At 51.3% G+C, this 23,299-nt stretch overlaps 1 protein-coding gene across 2 annotated transcripts in view; it reads right to left on the reverse strand.

Annotated features, from left to right (window-relative positions):
- Positions 1 to 14,479, reverse strand: part of LOC147706615 (uncharacterized) — a 190,873-nt gene extending 176,394 nt beyond the window's left edge. The window contains exons 1-2 of one of the 2 annotated variants that reach the window (XM_086933105.1): positions 14,151 to 14,479; positions 10,616 to 10,981 (exon numbers count right to left, since the gene is read on the reverse strand). In XM_086933105.1, coding sequence (XP_086789231.1) covers positions 10,616 to 10,981; positions 14,151 to 14,220 — 436 coding nt within the window. In that variant the 5' untranslated portion in view covers positions 14,221 to 14,479. The remainder of the gene's footprint in view (positions 1 to 10,615; positions 10,982 to 14,150) is intronic. The other variant, XM_086933106.1, reaches the window with a different exon arrangement.
- Positions 14,480 to 23,299: the final 8,820 nt, after the last annotated feature.

The raw sequence follows: 23,299 nt of genomic DNA on the forward strand, positions 1-23,299 counted from the left end.
AATCTTCTAACCTAAGGTTGCAATTGTATAGAACTGTCAGTCAATTATATTATACACCTCAAAGAATCGCTAGATGGACATTGGGAAACCTCGCTAGCGATCGTACTAAATGTCCGAAATGCAACTTGGAAGCAGCAGGCATTGAGCACATGTTCTTCCATTGTCCGGAGCTCGTTCTGTTCTGGAAGGGAATAACAGACGATCTTAACAGTAAACAAATAGTATCCCCATCACTTTCGGCTCATTTGATTTTGTTAGATATACAAGACATTAATAGTAATCATAAAGAGCTGATATCTATAGTATTTGCCTGTGCAAGACTAGTCATAGCTAGGTCTTGGATATCCAAGGAACCTCCCCACATTATGAAGTGGTGGGGCCTCATTAATGAAATACACACAATGGAGTTAGCATTAGCAAAATTAAGAGGTCGCAGGGCACTGTAAGGGAGGGAAAAAATCTGGTGAACATTTATTTGATACGGCGTAAAGCTATTTGATGAGACCAGTCTAATTTGTATGTGTATTTGTATTCATATTCAAATATCCATTAACTATGTACTGTATTCCTCTGTTTCAACTACAAGGTGAAAAATTTGTATTTTGTTATTTTTCCTTATGTATGCTAAATGATGATGCTCTTCTTGCAATAATAATAAAAACTATTTAAAAAAAAAACCATAACAATTGACCGTTTACATATCTTTGGGGCGTCTCCCTCAGCACAATTAAAACAATCAGGTAGATCAGCTATATATAGAGAAAACAGCAACGGCGCTAACAAGCAACCTTGTTTCAGGCCATTTTCAGTAGGAATAGCTTCAGATAAGCCTTGATTTCCACCCATTAGTATCTTGCACCATGTTTGCCAGTAGCTTTTATTAACAGAAGGCGGACCCCTAGAGAGAAACGTTGGTCAGCGATTGAGAGGGAGGCCTTTGCCGTGGTTTGGGCTCTGAAGAAGCTGAGGCCATACTTGTTTGGCATTCACTTCACTGTTCAGACTGACCATAGGCCACTCTTATGGCTAAAACAGATGAAGGGTGAAAATCCCAAACTGCTCAGGTGGTCCATTTCCCTACAGGGGATAGACTATACAGTGGAACATAGACCTGGGAGTAACCATTCCAATGCAAATTAACTCTCCAGATATTCCCACATAGAACATGAAGACTCAACTGTTCAAGGTTATTTTAATGTCCCTGCGTTTGGGGGTTGTGTAGGAGAATAGGGTCTGCTTACTATGGTTATCCCCACTTTTTGTTGTGCTTCACTGATTTATCGACTTTAGTCTGGCTGGGGCCCTGCTAACCAGGACCCCAGCCTAGCTGCTTCCTCTTTAAATTGATTTCATGTACATTAGGTACACTTCATATTGGTTACTGGGTTACCCTTATGAGTCCCTAGTATATGGTACCTTAGGTACCAAAGGCATAGGTATCCCAGAGGCCTACCAGGGGCTGAAGCATGTATTATGCCACCCCTGGGAAACCTTCCAAAATGGCACCACAGGTCTGCTACTGCAGCCTGGGTAAGGTGGTGCTTGTACCCCTTACTAAGATGTAGGTTAGCTATGTAAACCTTTAAATACAGACACATATAAACCTATAAGTCGCTCCCATTCCAGGCCTTGACAATCCTGAAGGCAGAGTGCTTGGTTTTGTGTGAGAGGGTGCCCAAGCATGAGCTGAGCCCCTCTGCAGCTTTCGGAATCACTTCCGTATGTTATGTTATGTCATGTTACTGGGGGTTTTGTAAAGCGCTCAGCTGCTCCGAAGAGCGTCCCGGCGCTGCAGATCAAAAACAAATACCAGCAACTAACAGAAATACCACCAGCAACGCCAGGTGCTCAGAGGAAACAGAATTATTGGGCAAAGAGAAGAGTCTTAAGCTCCTTTCTAAAAGTGAGCAGGTTGGAACTGGCTCGTAAGGTCAGAGGTAATGTGTTCCAGAGACGAGGGGCAAGGTAGCTAAAGGAACAACCTCCACATCGTGCACGTCGCACTGCCGGCACTATTGCCCTGGCCTGGGCAGCGGACCTCAAGGGTCTAGATGGAAGGTAGAAATTGACCCTTTTTTGTAGATACACTGCACCGAAGTTATGCAGAGCCTTGAACGCTATTGTTAAGGTCTTGAAGGTGATGCGTTTGCGGATCGGCAGCCAGTGCAGAGCTTTAAGAAGGTCGCTGGCCCTAGTTCTTCTGGTTAGACCGACTATGGCTCTGGCTGCCGAATTCTGGACGACCTGCAGGCGGGTCAGGAGATACTCGGGGAGACCCAAGTAAAGGATGTTAGAGTAGTCCAAGCGCGAACCTATCAGAGCCTGCACCGTGATCTTTCTGTGCTCCAAGGATAGGAACGGCAAAAACTTTCTCAACATCCTTAAGATGGCAAAGCACTTCCCCGTCAGACCTGCTACTTGGGCCTTAAAGGAGAGAGTATTATCCACCTGATGCCCAGATTCTTAGCTGTTACAGAATCGCTGGCTGGCGGGAACATGGCCGAAGGCCACCAGTGCTTCCATCTCGGGTCGGCGGGACACCCAAAGAACAGGATCTCGGACTTGTCCGAGTTGCATTTGAGGCGGCTTTTCCCGAACCAGTCAAACACAGCCTCAAGACACCTCAAGATGGCGGCTCCGTCGAAATCACAGCCCCTGTCACATGTGAACAGTTGCTGCGTGTCATCCGCATAGGAGACGATCTGGGCCCCATGCTCCTCCACTAGCGCCGCTAAGGGTGTCAAAACGATGTTAAAAAGAGAGGGGCTGAGTATAGATCCCTGCGGGACCCCTACCTCAAGCTGCGGCATTGCGGCGGAGAAAGGGGGAGCCCAGATTGTTTGTCTGCGGTCGGCCAGAAAAGATTGAAACCATTTGAGCACCGTTCCCCTAAGACCAATCTCCCAGAGTCTAGTAAGGAGAAGGTCATGGGGAACCGTGTCAAAGGCCGCCGACAGATCTAGCATGATAAGCATGGCCTTTCCACCACTGTCCAGAGTTTCCTTCACAGCCTCGGTCACCTCGAGTAAAGCGGTTTCTGTACTCAGGTTGGATCTGAACCCGGACTGTGACTGGTGAAGTAAGGAATTCGACTCTACAAAGTGGGATAGGGTGGTGTGCACATGCTATTTTCGCCAGAGCAGGCAACAGCGAGATTGGCCTGTAATTGGAGTGCAGTTTAGGATCCACATTGGGCTTTTTAATAAGAGGAAGGACGAGGGCCTGTTTCCAAGAAGTGGGAACCTTGCCGGTGCTCAGGGACAGATTAATGATGGGGTTCATGATAGGGTTAAGAACGGGCGCCAAGGTTGCAAGACATTTGGCGGGGCAAGGGTCAAGCGGAGAGCCTGATTTCAGTTTGGCCAAGAGGTCCAGCGAAGTATGGAGCTCTAGGACAGGGAAACAGTCAAGAATGGGACCGGTTATAACTTTGTCCGGATCGGATTGGTGTAACCAGGGAACAAGAGGATCATCAACCTCAGGGCTGGAAACAGAGACATTATATGTTCCTTTCAAGGCCGCTTGGATTGTGAGAATTTTGTTGGTGAAAAATTCTGCTAGATCAGTTATCCACGGTTCCGAAAAGGAAGACGTGGGAGTACAGCAGGTGGGAGCGATAAACTCTTTGACAATCTTGAAAATCTCTTTACAGGAGCTATCTGCTTCCTCAATCCTTCTGGCTAGAAAGGACTTCTTTTCTGCTGTAATGTCCCGGTGATATGCTTTCACCGCTTCTCTATAGGACTGTTTAGAGGTTGCATCATACTGCCTCTGCCAGTCTCTTTCGAGCTTCTTGCAATGCCTTCTTTTGCCCGCCAAGGCATTGCATATAGCTGTTCAGTCATTCAGCTATACCAAACACTCTTAAGTGCATTATAACATCGCGGTAAATGCTAACTTTGGAATGGCTGCATCAAAACATGTTGGTTTTTGTGTCAAACACTACTGAATGCTACCCCCCCCCCCCCCCCCCCCCCGCCAGTCCAGGCGGCATGGGTAGAATTCCACCCTTCTAGAAGGAGAAGACATGTACACACTTACCTGACCGGTAATAGTTTAAAATAGCCTTCAGCATCACAAAATGGATGCTGCTGCCACAGACATGAGTCTGACCTCCTGCTGCTGGACGAAACTCGGGCAGGGGAGGCCTGAAGAATAGGTTTCCTGTCCAGGGAGGTGTAACCTCCTCCCCAGACAGGCTTTAGTGTATTGGGGCAGGGTGGGTGCATTCAGTGAATGCTTTTCAGACAGTGCCTGGGGCAGACAAGGTGTCCCTGTGCATACCCTAGTTCAAACCAGTTGCTGGGGCACTCAGCCCCAGCTCTGGTGCAAAACTACACAAAGGGGAAGGGGTGTAACCACCCCCTCCCCAGGTCCTCTCATAGGTGGGACCTTAGAGTTAGTCCAACCCCTAAACTTAGTATAAGTATAGGAATCCAGTCCCTGGGACTTTAGATTACCCTGGATGAAACTCTGCAACATATATCCTGGAACTTCGACATTCTATTTCGACTAGAAGACGGAAGGATCTCTCTTGTGGTCAAGGAGGGACTCCCCTGTTCAAACAGGCACCAAAGAAGCATCTTGCCGGTCTGCATTTCCAAGGCTCCCGCCGGATCCCGAAGGATCTGCCTCACAGGACACAGACTTCCAGACATCTCTGAGGTACGCACTGATCTATTTCCATTATATGCTCTTTGTGATCCGTAGGGCACGCGTGCTTTGCAGCAGGCACATTACTCCTCTGTGCTACTTTATGAGGAGTCACAACTTCAAATCAAATCAAAACACCAATCTCTGCAGCAGATCCATCGATCTCCAGAGACGTCTGGACTCTTTTATGGTTGCAATAAAGTTGCTGGAGGCCAGTGCGCCGCAGCAGGTGCTTATGAAACGTATTGTACTTGAAAACACGCCCCCCTCAAAAGTCAGCGCCTGGTGCAGTGGCACCAACATCACCACCCAAGGGCCGGCCCTGCACACAATCACTGCGGACTGAGAAGTGCAAGTGTCCGAGGGTCACACACAAGACCCCGAGCTCCTGGAGTGAGACAAGTGTCCGAGGGTCACACAAGACCCCAAGCTCCTGGAGTAAGACAAGTGTCTGAGGATTACACAAGACCTCGAGCTCCTGGAGTAAGACAAGTGTCCAAGGGTCACACACAAGACCCCAAGCTCCTGGAGTGAGACAAGTGTCTGAGGGTCACACAAGACCCTGAGCTCCTGGAGTAAGACAAGTGTCCCAGGGTCACACACAAGACCCCGAGCTCTTGGAGTGAGACAAGTGTCCGAGGGTCACACAAGACCCCAAGCTCCTGGAGTAAGACAAGTGTCTGAGGATTACACAAGACCTCGAGCTCCTGGAGTAAGACAAGTGTCCAAGGGTCACACACAAGACCCCAAGCTCCTGGAGTGAGACAAGTGTCTGAGGGTCACACAAGACCCTGAGCTCCTGGAGTAAGACAAGTGTCCCAGGGTCACACAAGACCCCGAGCTCCTAGAGTAAGACAAGTGTCCGAGGGTCACACAAGACCCTGAGCTCCTGGAGTGAGACAAGTGTCCGAGGGTCACACAAGACCCTGAGCTCCTGGAGTAAGACAAGTGTCCCAGGGTCACACAAGACCCCAAGCTCCTGGAGTAAGACAAGTGTCCGAGGGTCACACAAGACCCTGAGCTCCTGGAGTAAGACAAGTGTCCGTGGGTCACACAAGACCCCGAACTCCTGGAGTAAGACAAGTGTCCGAGGGTCACAAGAGACCCCGAGCTCCTGGAGTAAGACAAGTGTCCGAGGGTCACACAAGACCCCGAGCTCCTGGAGTAAGACAAGTGTCCGTGGGTCACACAAGACCCCGAGCTCATGGAGTAAGAGAAGTGTCCGTGGGTCACACAAGACCCCGAGCTCCAGGAGTAAGACAAGTGTCCGAGGGTCACACAAGACCCCGAGCTCCTGGAGTAAGACAAGTTTCTGAGGGTCACACAAGACCAAGAGCTCCTGGAGTAAGACAATTGTCCGAGGGTCACACAAGACCCTGAGCTCCTGGAGTAAGACAAGTGTCCCAGGGTCACACAAGACCCTGAGCTCCTGGAGTAAGACAAGTGTCCGTGGGTCACACAAGACCCCGAGCTCCTGGAGTAAGACAAGTGTCCGAGGGTCACACAAGACCCCGAGCTCCTGGAGTAAGACAAGTGTCCGAGGGTCACACAAGACCAAGAGCTCCTGGAGTAAGACAAGTGTCTGAGGATTACACAAGACCTCGAGCTCCTGGAGTAAGACAAGTGTCCAAGGGTCACACACAAGACCCCAAGCTCCTGGAGTGAGACAAGTGTCTGAGGGTCACACAAGACCCTGAGCTCCTGGAGTAAGACAAGTGTCCCAGGGTCACACACAAGACCCCGAGCTCTTGGAGTGAGACAAGTGTCCGAGGGTCACACAAGACCCCAAGCTCCTGGAGTAAGACAAGTGTCTGAGGATTACACAAGACCTCGAGCTCCTGGAGTAAGACAAGTGTCCAAGGGTCACACACAAGACCCCAAGCTCCTGGAGTGAGACAAGTGTCTGAGGGTCACACAAGACCCTGAGCTCCTGGAGTAAGACAAGTGTCCCAGGGTCACACAAGACCCCGAGCTCCTAGAGTAAGACAAGTGTCCGAGGGTCACACAAGACCCTGAGCTCCTGGAGTGAGACAAGTGTCCGAGGGTCACACAAGACCCTGAGCTCCTGGAGTAAGACAAGTGTCCCAGGGTCACACAAGACCCCAAGCTCCTGGAGTAAGACAAGTGTCCGAGGGTCACACAAGACCCTGAGCTCCTGGAGTAAGACAAGTGTCCGTGGGTCACACAAGACCCCGAACTCCTGGAGTAAGACAAGTGTCCGAGGGTCACAAGAGACCCCGAGCTCCTGGAGTAAGACAAGTGTCCGAGGGTCACACAAGACCCCGAGCTCCTGGAGTAAGACAAGTGTCCGTGGGTCACACAAGACCCCGAGCTCATGGAGTAAGACAAGTGTCCGTGGGTCACACAAGACCCCGAGCTCCTGGAGTAAGACAAGTGTCCGAGGGTCACACAAGACCCCGAGCTCCTGGAGTAAGACAAGTTTCTGAGGGTCACACAAGACCAAGAGCTCCTGGAGTAAGACAATTGTCCGAGGGTCACACAAGACCCTGAGCTCCTGGAGTAAGACAAGTGTCCCAGGGTCACACAAGACCCTGAGCTCCTGGAGTAAGACAAGTGTCCGTGGGTCACACAAGACCCCGAGCTCCTGGAGTAAGACAAGTGTCCGAGGGTCACACAAGACCCCGAGCTCCTGGAGTAAGACAAGTGTCCGAGGGTCACACAAGACCCTGAGCTCCTGGAGTAAGACAAGTGTCCGAGGGTCACACAAGACTTGAGCTCCTAGAGTGAGACAAGTGTCCGAGGGTCCCACAAGACCCCGAGCTCCTGGAGTAAGACAAGTGTCTGAGGGTCACACAGGACCCTGAGCTCCAGGAGTAAGACAAGTGTCCGAGGGTCACACACAAGACCCCGAGCTCCTGGAGAATGACAAGTGTCCGAGGGTCACACAAGACCCCGAGCTCCAGGAGTAAGACAAGTGTATGCATGTGGCACTGACAGGACAGGTGTGACCAACCTTACCGTGCACTCTGAGCTGTAGTGTGGCCACCTGCATCCTCCCCATCCCCCGGGCTCCCAATCACCACTGACTGAGAAGTACAAGTGTCTGACGGTCACACAAGAGTCCGAGCTCCTGGAGTAAGACAAGTGTTGGAGGGTCACACAAGACCCTGAGCTCCTGGAGTAAGACAAGTGTCTGAGGGTCACACAAGACCTCGAGCTCCTGGAGTGAGACAAGTGTCCGAGGGTCACACACGACCCGAGCTCCTGGAGTAAGACAAGTGTCCGAGGGTCACACAAGACCCCGAGCTCCTGGAGTAAGACAAGTGTCCGAGGGTCACACAAGACCCTGAGCTCCGGGAGTAAGACAAGTGTCCGAGGGTCACACAAGACCCCGAGCTCCTGGAGTAAGACAAGTGTCCGAGGGTCACATAAGACCCCGAGCTCCTGGAGTGAGACAAGTGTCCGAGGGTCACACAAGACCCCGAGCTCCTGGAGTAAGACAAGTGTCTGAGGGTCACACAAGACCCTGAGCTCATGGAGTAAGACAAGTGTCGAGGGTCACACAAGACCCCGAGAACCCAGAGTAAGACAAGTGTCCGAGGGTCACACAAGACCCTTAGCTCTTGGAGTAAGACAAGTGTCCGAGGGTCACACAAGACCCTGAGCTCCTGGAGTAAGACAAGTGTCCGAGGGTCACACAAGACCCTTAGCTCCTGGAGTAAAACAAGTGTCTGAGGGTCACACAAGACCCCGAGCTCCTTGAGTGAGACAAGTGTCCGAGGGTCACACAAGACCCAGAGCTCCTGGAGTAAGACAAGTGTCCGAGGGTCACACAAGACCCTGAGCTCCTGAAGTAAGAGAAGTGTCCAGGGGTCACACAAGACCCCGAGCTCCTGGAGTAAGACAAGTGTCCAAGGGTCACACACGACCCCGAGCTACTGGAGTAAGACAAGTGTCCGAGGGTCACACAAGACCCCGAGCTCCTGGAGTAAGACAAGTGTCGAGGGTCACACAAGACCCCGAGCTCCTGGAGTAAGACAAGTGTTGAGGGTCACACAAGACCCCGAGCTCCTGGAGTAAGACAAGTGTCCGAGGGTCACGCAAGACCCCGAGCTCCTGGAGTAAGACAAGTGTCCGAGGGTCACACAAGACCCCGAGCTCCCGGAGTAAGACAAGTGTCTGAGGGTCACACAAGACCTCGAGCTCCTGGAGTGAGACAAGTGTCTGAGGGTCACACAAGACCCCGAGCTCCTGGAGTAAGACAAGCGTCCAAGGATCACACAAGACCATGAGCTCCTGGAGTAAGACAAGTGTCCGAGAGTCACACACAAGACCCTGAGCTCCTGGAGTAAGACAAGCGTCCATGGGTCACACAAGACCCCGAGCTCCAGGATTGAGACAAGTGTCCGAGGGTCACACGAGACCCCGAGCTCCTGGAGTAAGACAAGTGTCCGAGGGTCACACAAGACCCCGAGCTCCTGGAGTAAGACAAGTGTCCGAGAGTCACACACAAGACCCTGAGCTCCTGGAGTAAGACAAGTGTCCATGGGTCACACATGACCCCGAGCTCCAGGATTGAGACAAGTGTCCGAGGGTCACACGAGACCCCGAGCTCCTGGAGTAAGACAAGTGTCCGAGGGTCACACAAGACCCCGAGCTCCTGAAGTAAGACAAGTGTCCGAGGGTCACACAAGACCCTGAGCTCCTGGAGTAAGACAAGTGTCAGAGAGTCACACACAAGACCCCGAGCTCCTGGAGTAAGACAAGTGTCTGAGGGTCACACAAGACTCCGAGCTCCTGGAGTGAGACAAGTGTCCGAGGGTCACACAAGACCCCGAGCTCCTGGAGTAAGACAAGTGTCCGAGGGTCACACAAGACCATAAGCTCCTGGAGTAAGACAAGTGTCCAAGGGTCACACGAGACCCCGAGCTCCTGGAGTAAGACAAGTGTCCGAGGGTCACACAAGACCCTGAGCTCCTGGAGTAAGACAAGTGTCCGAGGGTCACAGAAGACCCTGAGCTCCTGGAGTGAGACAAGTGTGTACAGGTGCAGCAGGGCCGGCCTTAACACTGGTGGCGGTCTGTGCGTCAATGTCTGTTGGCGCCCCCCCATTGAGCACCTCTGCCACGGATTCCCTCGCTAGCACCCTTTACCAGTGCCCCCTCAAGTCTCCTTAACCTCTGTCTCTCAGATTCATTTCCATTTATAGAACCTCTCATGCCAGTGTAAGGTGTCAGAGCACTTTAGATCACACACACATTGCACAGAGACAATGATATGTGTGTAAATCAGTGTATAGGAAATGTTACAACAGACAGGACTACGAGGAGTAGTGTAGGAGTGACATGCCATCGATACTGGTAGGCAATATAGTTTAAGAGTCCTTGATCTGGTAAGGCGCTAATTCAGAATGTAAAACGTAACATCACGGTTAGGGGTTCTCTTTAATAATAAGAATTGTTTTCTAATCAAATGAACCCTTTGGGCAAGATTAGGATGATGAAAGACTGGGCAAAAAAAGCATATAGCTCTAACATATACCACGCAGTTTGCAGCTCTTTGATGGCAGTTAATAGCTCAATGTTCTATATTAGAATTTTGACTTATAAAGGACAAGTAACAAAAGGATCTCTCTTGAAAAAGCAGGAACCCACTGACCTATTTACATTATATGCACTTTGTTGTTTGCATCGCACACGTTCTTAGCAGCAGGGACTTTAACCCTCTGCACTACCTTAGGATGAGACAAAGCTCCACCAGGCAAACCTCCGGTCTCTCTCCAGGAAGACGAGTAATCTCCGGAGTTTCCTTGACATTTTAATTGATGCCTTAAAATTACTGGAGGTCAGAAACGCCGCAGCAGGAGGTGCTTTTAAAATGATAATATACTTGGGAAAATGATGCCCCGACCCCAAGTCAGCTCCCGGTGCGGTGGCACCCATCGCACCGCCCTAGAACCAGGCCTGGGTGGCAGTGACAGGACAGGTGTGGCCGACCTTACCGTGCACCCTGAGCTGTGCTGTGGCCTCCTGTAGCCCCCCTGGGATCATGTGGATTTCCACGGTGTAGTTTCCGGTGTGATCCGTCTGCACATCTGTGATCCGCAGAGACCCGTCCAGGAGCACAGACTCTCGGCCGGTGGATTTACGACCATAGTAAGGAGGATCGCTGCCATCGAGACCGAGGATGTAGTCATCTGCGCGTGCCTCTCCGCCCCTGTACCAGACACAGTACCATAAACGCGCCTCGTAACGCACAGACAGAGTGACGGTGTCTCCCACCGCCGCGGTCACCACATCTGGAGTGATTGACAGCTGCGCCGCTGTGCACTGGAACAATGACGTCACCCAGACTGACGTCACCCAGGCTGAAAGAAAACACAGAAGAAAAACAACATTAGAGGCGCTGCGGGTGAACCCCAAAAACAACAGACACCAGTGGGTGCGAAGAGACAAAGTCAACTGTAACAAGATGAAGGGATTACACAAAAGCATCACAATTTCAGTGCAGAGCTACAACTTCTACACTTGAAGTCCTACACAACTTATTTAAAATAAATACGCAATTATCACAATTCATTCGAGAAAAACTTCCTGAAAAAATATATATAGTTATTCCCACAGTTAACTCCATAATCCTATGCCAGGGTTACCGTATAATACACAACCTAAAAACAGTTTAATCAAGCTCCGGTAAACCCAGCCTGTGTCCTGCTCCCACAGAGAGTGAGGTGTAAACCAGGGTCTTGTCTCTTCAACCCCCTCGGTGTTAACTCAGTAACCTGGACCAGTCTCCACAAACCTGGGCAGCATCACTGACCGAGACCCCTAATGTCCATTACAAAGGCTTCAGCAGTTTAACCCGTCAACCTTTGCTTCTGGACAGACACGAGGGGGTGCCGTGGAGTCAGCTGTAGGGTCACAGACGTGGCCACGCCTACCATGAAAGACGCGTCACTTCCGCCACCAGCCCTGATGGCAGATATTGGCAATACCAGGGGTCTGCATCTCATCAATCCCCTCCTCGAAGCCGCCTCACTGGACTGGATCAATAAATCTGTGGGTTTGGAGATCTGAGGGTCTCTGGAACAGAGTGACCTACCTGTAGGTTCTCACCTCATGTAGGGCGCATTTACTAAACTTTCACGCCCTGCAGCGCCCCAAGCAACGCTTCTGCGCTGCGTGAAAGGGAGGGAGCAGAAATACACACTATTTACAAAGATATGGATCATTCCAGCTCTCCCCTTGCACTGATGCCCGGTGTGCTGCCTAGCGCCAACGCAGGCCCCATGGTGCACAATAGCGCCTGCAGTACAGACATGATTGTTTTTGTGCAGGAAATTATAACTTCCTGCACAAAATGAAGGCATCGAGACATGTTCTCTTTCTATGTGCGCTGCAGAATGCCGCTCCTGTGGAAAGAGAAAATAATGAGGAGAAATAAAGACGCTTCTCCTCGATACACTCCAGTGTTCACACATCCCCTGGGTTACTCGTCGTTGTAAATTTGGGAATGTGCCATCCTCCATGGGTGGACGCATGGCAACACTCCCCCCGTATAATGCCCCCCAAGTAGAAATGCTGTGAAACGCAGCTCCTGTAACTTCATTGTGTGACATTTCTTTACAAAGCTGTGTGACGTGCCACAAATCTCCTTGCGCGGCTTTGCAAATCTTATTGTTGACTTTGCGTTGTCCGTGTGTCACCTTTCATGACCATCAAAGCTTAGTTACTTAAGGAGAAGTGAAGAGCATCGAACAGTAAATCATCTCTTGGCCCACCCACAGCTTGTACTTCCCATTGGAGGAGGGACATGCCTGTTACGCAGGCTGGTTGCCCATTGGAAGGGAGCGATGCCCATCACAGTGTGGCCAACCCCTTTTGATGAGCATGGTTCTGAGGCTAGCTTGAGGATGACTGCTACTAACCTGTCTTCTGTAGAGAATTTATCACCAAATGTTATTGATCCATGGATTCTCATAGCTTGTAGAGTTCAGTCCTAAGATGTTCAATCCCTTCTTGTGAGAATCGCAGCAGAAACATATGAAGGAATGAAGGAAGGAAGGAAGGACGCCCACTGCTCGCTGGAGCTTTGTATGTGAAAAGGAAGTGAAATCTGTAATTTAGGACCTTGCAACGAAAAGAGCATCACACGAGAGGAGGAGAAGGAAGGATGGTTCTCAGCAGCACAACTGACGATGAGAGAGATGGCAATACACACTTTCAAGACACAAAGGTGAGGAGTACAACCCACACAAAAGACCAAGGGGGGTCCTCCACTCCCACCAGGCCCCTTACACGTCAGAGAGATCATAGCCAGGCTCAACTCACTTTCAGGAATACCTTCAAAAGTAAGAATTCTGAAGGTTGGGCAAAAGATAGGGGGCGTTTGGGAGATCAATCAATTAATCAATCAATTAATCAGTCAGTTGATTTGTAAAGCGCTTCTTGTCCTCCATGGGGGTACCCAGGCACTGATCACGAAGAGGAATTGAGGAGGCTATCAAGGACCGAGAGACAGAGGAACCAGAGGCAGAGGGTTTCTCTGGTGAATCTTATAAAATATGTGGTGAAGTTATGGCCTAAGTGCTGGTCAAGAGTTTCAAGAATCTGTTGACTATGGGAAAGAGTGTGAGTTCTGGTGCAGAGAAAGAATATTGAGGAAGAAATATCGAGTTGCACGAATATTGTGTTTTAGGTAAGTAATATTGATTTTAAAAAATATGGAAGTGTTTAATATCATTTGTAAAAATATAGGGGGTCATTACGATGGCGGAAGGCCCGCTACAGCCAGCCGTGCGGTGGCGGGCCCTGCCTGCCAGATTAGGATGGCGGGGGAATCCTCAGTGCAGAGTGGTGGTTGCAAAGACCACCCACCACTGTTCCACAAGGCGGTTCTTTTCTGGAGAGGGCTCTGTCCACACATCAGGCTCCCTACTCTTCACCTTCTCCCAGTTCATCTCCTTGTGGATCAAGGTCTCATGAAGGTCATGCAAAGAGATGAAGGTCTCCCAGATACCAGTGCACGTGGCCCCGGATGAAGGTCATGGACAGTAAACAACTCTCACCCTGGAGATTAGGAGGCATTAGATCACCTTATAACAATGGTTCAAGAGTAGTTCACAATTAGGACCAATAGTGCACACAAATAGTTCACATTTTGTAACTGTAGTGCACTAACTGTAGGAACACTCACCCTGTGTTACTCCTTCACCTCTTTCATTCCCAACCTATGATCTTGGGAGACTTCTCAAGGTCTTGTATGTGCATTATACAAACAATGAAAGAACATATTAAAGAACAATTCAGAAACACGCCTGCCTCTTTCATCTCCCTGCCTACGTCATGCTTACGTCATTCATGGGAGACATGACTTTCCACAATCTTAGATTTTGAAGGTACCGACAATGCAATTATTAGTAATGATGTGAGGTCAGTGTCCTCTATCTCTAGATGACACAATGTGTGACCCTGGGAGTCTCCTGTGCGCAGAAACTACAGGCACCGGTCATAGAGTCTCACTGTCACTTGCCTCACCTGTGTGGATCCAGCCCCAGCCGCCATGAACTCGTCCACCCGGCCTCCAGCTCTTCAGGGAAATCACCATTGTGCGTCAAACTCCACGAGCTGAGCTCACACTTGAGCTGGGAGAAGACTTGAGTGTGCAGAACCCGCCCTGGGTCCTCACTCCCCTGTCTGAAGAGACAGCACTCCCGAGCCTTCCACAATCTGATCCTTTCCTGTGTGCAGTGAGAGTGCCTGCTCTTGCCCTGTCTCCAGCCTCCTCCAGCCCTCTGCGGCAGGGATGCCTCCTCCCCTCTCACCAGCTGTGACACCCAGGGTCTGTGGTTAGAGTTGGTCACTCTTCTGAGAAAAACTTCTGTATGGGTTTATGTCACCATCATAGTCAGTTCCTCTTCTCTAGCAGGAAACGGTTCCCACGCCTTTGGTTATATTTTTAATTTTTCAAGCCCGCTATCTCAGCCAGGACATGGAGACACTGTAGCCTAGAACCAGAAAGATGTTGCATCGAGTTTGCATCACTCATCTAACACAGACCTGAAGCAAAATCCAGGTTGTTCTTTACAAACCAATTCAAATGGTGATTTTTGTTGGTTTGTAACCAAAAGTCATTCCGGCCAATACTCTGCCTTGCATTACTCTGCTTTAAGGAAGCATTCCACGGATGGTTCATGGCCATTCCTGTGCATCCAACCATGGATCTTGACGCAAGCTCATATCTGCAAAGACTTGAAGACATGGGTTTGGCCAAAATCAGTGTGGGTAAGGCACAGATGTGCATGAAGATGACCACATCTTGAGGAGCTCCGGCCGCTGCCGCTGCAGTCATCCAGCACCCTGTCTCTTAAGCCCCAGCAGATATCGGGGAGGAATGACCAGGAGCGCTCTGCAACACATAACGGCAGAATGAGGCTGCCTGTGGCCCACGCAGGGGGACCCCATTGGAGGGCGGCCTCCTTAGTGCCACATGACGGCACAAACACAACAGGGCTAGAGTTTGGACTGCCCGGATGTCCAAACGCTACTCTATTTCCGGCGCGCCAGTGGGCGGGGGGCAGGTATATGTACCTCCCCCACCCAGCTGCCGATCCATTTCACGCCGAGGATCACGGTGTCAATTCTGGGGAAAACTAAGTGAACTAAGGCCATAGCGGGATTGGGCACCAAGGGTCACAGCTGCAACCTGGTGGGCTGCACGAGTTGTCACGCCAAGATAGGGTCTTGGGACTGCAATAGTGGGCACAATGCATACATTCCCTCTAACCAGATATGACACCATTAATGTGTTCGCTATGGGCCAGGAATCAAAAAACCTCTGCAAATCACTGCAATTAAGCCAATGCAACCTGCTGCCTCTCAGCCAGGTGGGCTGCGTTAATTGTCATCTAAAAGTGTGCAGTGGCCTCAATGGTGGTGAGATAGATGGGTTTGGAGCACATATGCTGACAACCACCAGAACACATATGCATTTTTAGTGAAGGTGCAGGTAAATTGCTTTTTATGATTCAATACAGGTTATCACAATCCAAAAGCAATTGCATCTGTTCGACACACTGGTATACCTTTAGCAAAAATAGGTTTATGGGCCACACATGGAGAGGGCTATTCAGTCAAGTGGGGTGTGGGCATGTCGTTCCTAAAAGAGTACTGTTACCTCAACAGTGTTGGAAATGATGGGTTGGAGCACAAATTCGGACAACTACCAATGCACGTCTTGCATCCACATTTAAGAAGGTGCAGGTACACCTGCTCATATGTTTTAGCCCATGTCCTCAAATCCCAATTTTTGGCACTCTGATATACCTTTGGCTTAAGCGGTCTATGGGCTACTACTCGGGTCGGGACACCAACATGGTGACACACCATCTCTCACAAGACTCCCCGCCCCATGACATTCTCTGGGGGGTCCACATTTCTCTTGGTAACGCACACTGTCATCACTGAACCCCAAATGTGGACTTGCCAAGCAAGGGTGGTTACCAAGGGCTTAGTCAATATATGGAACTGCATATAATGGTACACAGTGAACAAGGGAATATACCACGCATAAGCCTGGTCAAGAGGAGAGCAGTAGTTTCAATGTCTATGGTAATATCTCTGGCTGCGCCGTACTCCCATACCACGGAGGTCAGTGGTAGAGAGAAGGGTATTCTGCGGCCACAATCAATAACTGTTAACAATTATACCAATGGCCTTGAAGGCGAACTCCACTATGATTACCAGTGAAGCCTTATACCAGGGACGGGCGGTAATGGGTAAACACATGACGCAGAACCATCTAAAAAGAAGCCCTTATTGGCGCAAAGGGGACCATAGGGATTTGTTAGTGAAAAGTGGTAAAAGTAGAGATCAGTTGCCACAACCCCAGGAAAGCCATTGAACATGCCCATAGGGGTAAATAAAGCTGTGGTTTAAATCAGAGAATAGTAGTTCCCAATTTAAGTGGAGGCCATCAAACCTGCCTACGGAAGAGTAAATAAACCATGCACAAGTACACCCAGCATGAGGGTTTGGTTCAACTTTAATTTAAAATCAAACAAAATCAGAAGGGCTTGGTGAATTAGGCCTGGTCTCTTTGGTGCATACATCGCAAGGTTTCCCCGATAGGGCCAAGATACACCTGCAGAGGTAGATGTGAATTGTCCATCCAATAGGACTGATAACCATGTCAGAGGTAAATGGAAATTGTCCGGGTCTGGAGAGGCCATTGAAATTTCTCACAGGAGGGTAAACAGCGTCAGGGGCAAAATTCACTGAACAAAGGGGTTCCTGGCTTTATGAGAATCCTGCATGCCGAGACCACAGGATGTTTTGTCTAGTTGGGCATGGACATGTTTTGTTTGGACCTGGGTGATGCCCTAAAATCAGCAGGGTGTAAGTAAGAGTGCCTGCTTTGGTGGGGGGCCCTGGGCATGATGGTTGACACAGCAAGTGGCGGAGTTACAGGGCAATCCAGAGGCTGAATGGTACATAGGGGTACCCTGTTCAGGACAAGAAGAAGGGTGCAAATGGCAAATAGCTCCAGGAAGTCCTTACGGCAGGACCCTGAAGGAACGAAAGTGCCTCGTGAATCCTTCGGGTTGTTGTAAACGTGAGCAACCGGGGCCTTGCCTGGATATGCTCTTCCCCCTCAAGGGGTGTGAGTAAATGGGTGGACTGGTGGTCCACAGTATGTAAAGGGTAATCCCCCAAAATGGTTATCACAGATTGGTTATGCAACGGTGCAATTTGGCTCATCAGGTGGTCAGGCTGCATAGGGGCTGCCTGCCCTTGGATCGCCTGTAACTTGACCCACTATAATGGCATATTTCTTATGCAAAATAAACCTGCAGCAATGTTTTCTCCAACAGCCAATGTGTCTTGTGTGTTCTTTATTATGGTATTGCTGTGTTTGCAAGTTGGGTGTGTTGCCGATATTGGCACTATGGGCTATGCAGAGCTCCGACGGCTGTGGCCTCTGGAACTGAGCTAGAATCCCCATTGTTACTCGGCTAACCTCCTGCTGTGAGTCTGCATATAGGGGGTGTCCATTGAATTGGTGCTACAGCAAATCACCCCCTACAAACCCCCACCCCCCCGCCGGCCTGCCCAGCATCATCAGCAGCATCCAAGATGCAACAGTGACCCGTCAAAGCCCTGAACCGTGGGGACAAGCCTACGAGGTTCCACATCACGAGACATACACTGGACGGATGGCACGGCCTTGAGCACCCTATCAAGCACAATGCGGTGAGTCCCTGGGGCATGACAGAGGCGCCACCTGGGGGTGTCACCATTTGGCAAGCCAAATGTGGTGCCAGGGGGAGGAATTTTGTCCAGGTTTCTGTCATTCCCTCTGGGACCCCTGCGCTGGGGCCTGCAACATGGGGCTGCTTCTGTCTTCTGCCTGGGGGCTCCAAACTGACAGAGAGCAGCACAAGCCATTGCCTATGCAAACAGAGGACCAGTGCCTTGAGATAACTCTTCCCCAGTGCTCCCTCTGGCGGTGACTTTGGTTACCCCTGCAGGTGAGAACGCAGCGGGTGTGGACCGGGACGTAAGGCTCACATTCCCTGTTACTGCTTCTGCGGGAGGCATGCCACTCCTGCCCTGCCTATGACTACATAGCTGCTCAACACTTAGGGGGCTCTACTGTGGAGCTGATAAATCATGCTTCTTGCAGACCAAGGGGGAGAGAGGCTCCCCCTCTCCTCTGTTCTCCAGCCTCCCACTTCTTCTCTGCCTGGTGAGCCCTCTGTGAACATCAAAGTGCACACAAAATCGACCAAGGTCCTGACCAGAGGCACACACTCCACCCTTGACACTACACCACCCTATGTGGAAGAGACCCAGCTCAAGGATGATGACCCCCAGTGCCCCTCAATTCATCCAACAAGCTGAACCATATCCTGGAGGCCATCACAGACACGCAAGAGAGGCTTGAGTTGAAGATCGATAGGAGGGCGAATGATATGAATCTCCTGCGCATCGACCATTGTAATAAGTTAGATGACAGGGTGGAAACTGCCCATACTGTTCTCCATGTGGTACATGTATTGGTAAATGAGCTTAAAAAAACAGGCGACATCTCGAACTACGAAAGTCGCACTGTTGGATCAACAGGCTGGAGATATGGAGCGACGCAGCAGGTGCAACAACATTGAAAAAGTTGGTCTCCCCAAGGAGTCAGAGGGATTCCTTGAGCAATGGCTCAGCACAAGGGTTTTACCAAAGGGCCTGTCCCCATTCTATGTGCTGGAACGGGGCCCACGAGTGCTGACTGTTAGAAATGGCGATTTCCAGTTGGTTAAGGCTTGCGCCAAGCCAGGCAGAAACCACCATTCTAGTCAGGGAAAGGGAGTTACACGCCAAAGATAACCCCTGCTCACCCTCTAGGTAACGTGACGCGAGCAGCAAGGCTAATCCCGGAGGCAATGTAGGTTAAGTGTTTGCGCACGCACCCAGCAACAACACCCAAGGCCCACCACAAAGGAAACTCCACACAAGGTTATATATAAAAATAGCCTTTGCATTATACCAAACACATTAGATAATAAACACACACTTTACAATGTGCCATAGGCACGGGCAGAATTTACAGGGGATAATGTACAGGACAGAGCCACATGGACTACTGTCAGGAATAAGCACTTTGTAGAACATAGAATACTTGTAGGAATAACACTTAGCACATATAAAATATAATAACTGTAGCACCAATAACAAATGTAGCACACAACCAGTAACCACAGGTAAGAGGTAAGTACCACCTATGCAACCCTAACCACCTTATGCATTTATCATACAGGGAATCATGAACTCACTTAGTAGGACCTATATTAGAAAAAACAACCTCCTAAGCATCACATACATTCAGAGGTATAAAAGCTTATAAATGATGCAGAAATCACATTAGGCAGGTAAATCACAATTGTGCAAAAATCACATAGGGCCAGAAACATGTACCCCACGCAAGGGCACAACACAAGTACTGTCCCCCCAGGCCAACTGGCCTCACAGAGGCTACAACGCCCTGTGTCCAGCAAAGTCAGGGCTGGCTGCGCAGGCAGCCAAAGAAGATTCACCAGGGCCTAAACGTAGCAGCTGGCACTAAGTGCTGCGCAGCTGGGGATCTCCTCTGGGCTTGTAAGGAGAAAGGGGGGGGGAGGCCCAAAACACTTGTGAGCCTGGCAGGCTCGAGAAAGAAAATGCCCCCTGGAGCCTCGTGGGCTCTGTAATAAGGGGTCCCACACTGGGGGAGTGGCCCGCTGCCAACTGGGGCCGCTCTACCCTCTGTAATGCCCCTCAAAACGTTGGAGTCCCGCTCGGGGGATTCGAGATCACATAATGGGCTCTGAGCCTCTCGTGGGCTCTAATTACACTGTCCCCTTTGTTGGAGACCCTCTCTGGGGGACTCGAAATCACAGAATGCCCCCTGGACCCTCAAGACCCGCAACAAATGCTCCCGTCGTTGGAGTCCCACTCGGGGGACTCAGGAAATGAAGGGGCCTCCTGTGGGAGCAGCCCTCTCACCAAACTGGGCCGCTTGACACGCATCCAGACACTGTGCCTCTCTCAGGCACTGCAAGCGTCCCCGGAGCTTCCCCCAGCCCGTGACACTCACCGGCTTCTCCTGGTGCGGGGGCTGCTCGGGAGGGAGCCTTCCTCACCGGGCTTCTCGTTGCTGGGACTCCAGGCAGCGTAGCCTCCACTTCCGGGAAGCTTCCCCGGCTCGAGGTGCAGGCGGGCAGGGCAGCCAATCGTTGCACGGCCCTCGAGGCGAGCCTCCCGGCTCAGGGGGCACCTCAGCCAATGGCAGCGCGGCCCCGGAGGAGAGCCTCCAGGCTCCCGGGAGCGTTAGCAAATGGCGGCGTGCTCTTCCAAATGAAGCCCCCGGACGGCGGCGGTGATTCGGTCTGCAAAATACGGGTGGGCTCCCGTAAAATAACTAATAAAGCGGGGAGGGCCCTGTTAACTGCACGCGTCCCTGGTGGGGTGGGCACCCGTCAGGGGGGTCACAAAGTTGGCACAGAGTCCCTAGCGGGGTGGGCACCCGCTAGGGACTTCCAAATTGGCAGATATGCGGGGTGGGCACCCGCGCCGATATCGGCAGTTCGATGGCAGGGGAATGTCCACGCTGGGGGTCCCCTGCTGCAGAGGATTGCAGCTGTGTCCTACAGCCCGTGAGGACGATGCTCCTTAGGAATAATTAGAGCGCTCCTTGCAAGTGGAACCCAGCGCTTCCCAGGCGCTGTAGGCAAAGTTTCAGAACCAAAGATCCGTAGAAAGAAAAAGGGGGGGCACAGGCTGGGCCCAGGGGCCAGCTCATAGGGCCCTCCAGGCAGGGAGGCAGTCCCAGTGGCGGTCCTCCTGGCGCACAGCAGTAGCAGGCCCCCTCCAAGTTAGGGTCAGGAAAAGAACATTTTACAAGAGGTCACAGCCTCTTTTTATACACTAAATCCCTTTGTCCTTAGGTGCAGGGTGGGGGAAAAAACAGTTGCAGCTGGTTTTGGAGCACTCTGCTATGCTCAGCCCCTCTTCCTATTCACTGGCCAGGCTAGGGACATTAGACGCACCACAGGGGGCGGAGCCAGCATTGTGTGGGGAAAGCCCAGCCCTATTCAGGTCCCAGGTGCACTCCTCCCTGGCCATCAACATACAGATCTCCCATTCACCACTGGGGCAGACCCATCCTGACTCCTGGAGCCTGGCACACCAGCCAGCTCCAGCCAATCACAAGCCAGCCAGTCATTTCACCTAAATTACACAGACATGCCAACTTCTAGAAGTGGCACTTCCATACTGGACACATTCACGCCGCACACATCATCGCGCAGCATTTAATTACATGAGTCTGCACATACCAAACTCGAGTCTGCACACCCCACGCATCAGGAACTACCAGGGACACATACATTCCCCATGCATTCCTATGGGAGGACAGGCCAACCTTACTACACGCACGCACTTTACCCTGGGACACAGTGGTAAAGTGAGCAGAAGCCAAAAATCACTAGCACCAAGTCACATATCAACAGCAAAAAGTTTAGGGGTGAACCTGCCAGAAGGGCCAAGTCCAACACAACCCCCTTCCAGCCAAAAAGCAGGGTAAACCAATCACCACTGTGATGGGCTTCCCTGCTTGGGGAGATAGAACACGGACGCGGGCCCGCAACTGCAGGGACACCCTCCTGTTCTACGCCACGGTGAACCCATGGGGTTCCTCCTAAAAACACTGTTTGGAACAACTGGGCTACCCCACTGGTACTTCCAAGCTGTCCGCGGCCAGGACCAGGCCCTAGGCCACCCAGGTGCCACTGGGCCTCGCCTATTCAGAGAGTGGGGGTTAGTAACCCCTGGTACATAGTAGCCATTCTCCACTCTTCCTGTCTGTAGGACAGGGCTAGACTGCCACTGGTTCTCCAGCCTAGGGTCTACACCCTCAGGCCGACCAGGAGTCTCAGGGGAGGCTCTCCTCCCCCTTCCTCTCCGTCTAGGGTTCCTCCTCCTCTGGCGAGGGGTTCCCTTAGAACGCCCTTCTCCCAACCTAGAGTTTCACCCCTCAGGTTGCACCGGGGTCAGAGGTGGGCTCTCCCACCCTCTGCACCCCCTTCCAGAGTTCTGCACCCTCCCAACTGGAGCGGTACCCCTGGAAGATGAACCGGTCAGGACGCTGGTTACAGACGCCCAACCCTACATGTCAGGCAGATCCTGAACCTGGCCTCCCAACCTCTGGTCTAAAACCTTTGGTGGAATAATTGCCTGGCGCTCCAGGACTTCTGGGGATTTACACACCATCCCCCTGAGGCTGACACATGACTCATATGTCGTGTGACTATCTGTCTGGCGCAGATCTCCCATCCCCTGTCCACCTGACAGTGCGTGAAGATCCCCCAGAACAGAAGTGGTGTCACCCGGTTCCCCCCAAGGGAATCTAGCCCAACTGGTTAGTCCCTGGTCCACTGGTTCTTCCACTAGGGAACTCATCCCCCAACCACACCTCACTTTGGACTCCTGTGCCCTCCCAACTGGAGTGGCACTGCTGGACACTGGAACCCCTGGAACTCTAATTACAGATGCTCCAGGTTCCCTAGACACTAGGAGATCCTCCTCAAATGGACTAACAAGACAGCCTAGGTCCCCAACCTGGTGTTCCCTTAAGAAACCCCCCAGGTTCTGAGACAGGGCTTCGGGCATCTGGGGACTCTCGGTCACACACTCACTCCCGCTCCACTGAGACAGGTAGTAAGCCCCTACACCCCCTCGCTATACTGGGACCTAGCTGGGCTACTCTGAACCTCTTCCACCACGCAGGGCTGGAAGACACCTGAACCACTATTTTTGGAATCATTCACCAATGACTCCTCAGAACCTCTAGCACTTTCCAAGCGGTCTGCTTCCCTTGCCAGGAGCCCTGGATCAGTAAACCCACATTCCAACAGGTGTTGGCGCAACCCTGGCGAACAACCACTGAGCAGGTGCTCTCTGAGAACCATATCGAACAGTATGTCATAATCAGATTCCGTGTGAACCCATACCCAATCAGACAGTGTTCCATAACATTCATCCACAAAATCCTCCCAAGACTGGTGAGACAGTTACCTACTGCCCTGAATTTCAACCTATACTCCTCTTCTTGGGAATCAGGTACCATACTCTGGGAACTGGGAATCGGACTTCCTGCA

The sequence above is a fragment of the Lissotriton vulgaris genome, chromosome 7, assembly GCF_964263255.1.
Source record: "Lissotriton vulgaris chromosome 7, aLisVul1.2, whole genome shotgun sequence".
Classification (NCBI taxonomy): Eukaryota; Metazoa; Chordata; class Amphibia; order Caudata; family Salamandridae; genus Lissotriton; species Lissotriton vulgaris.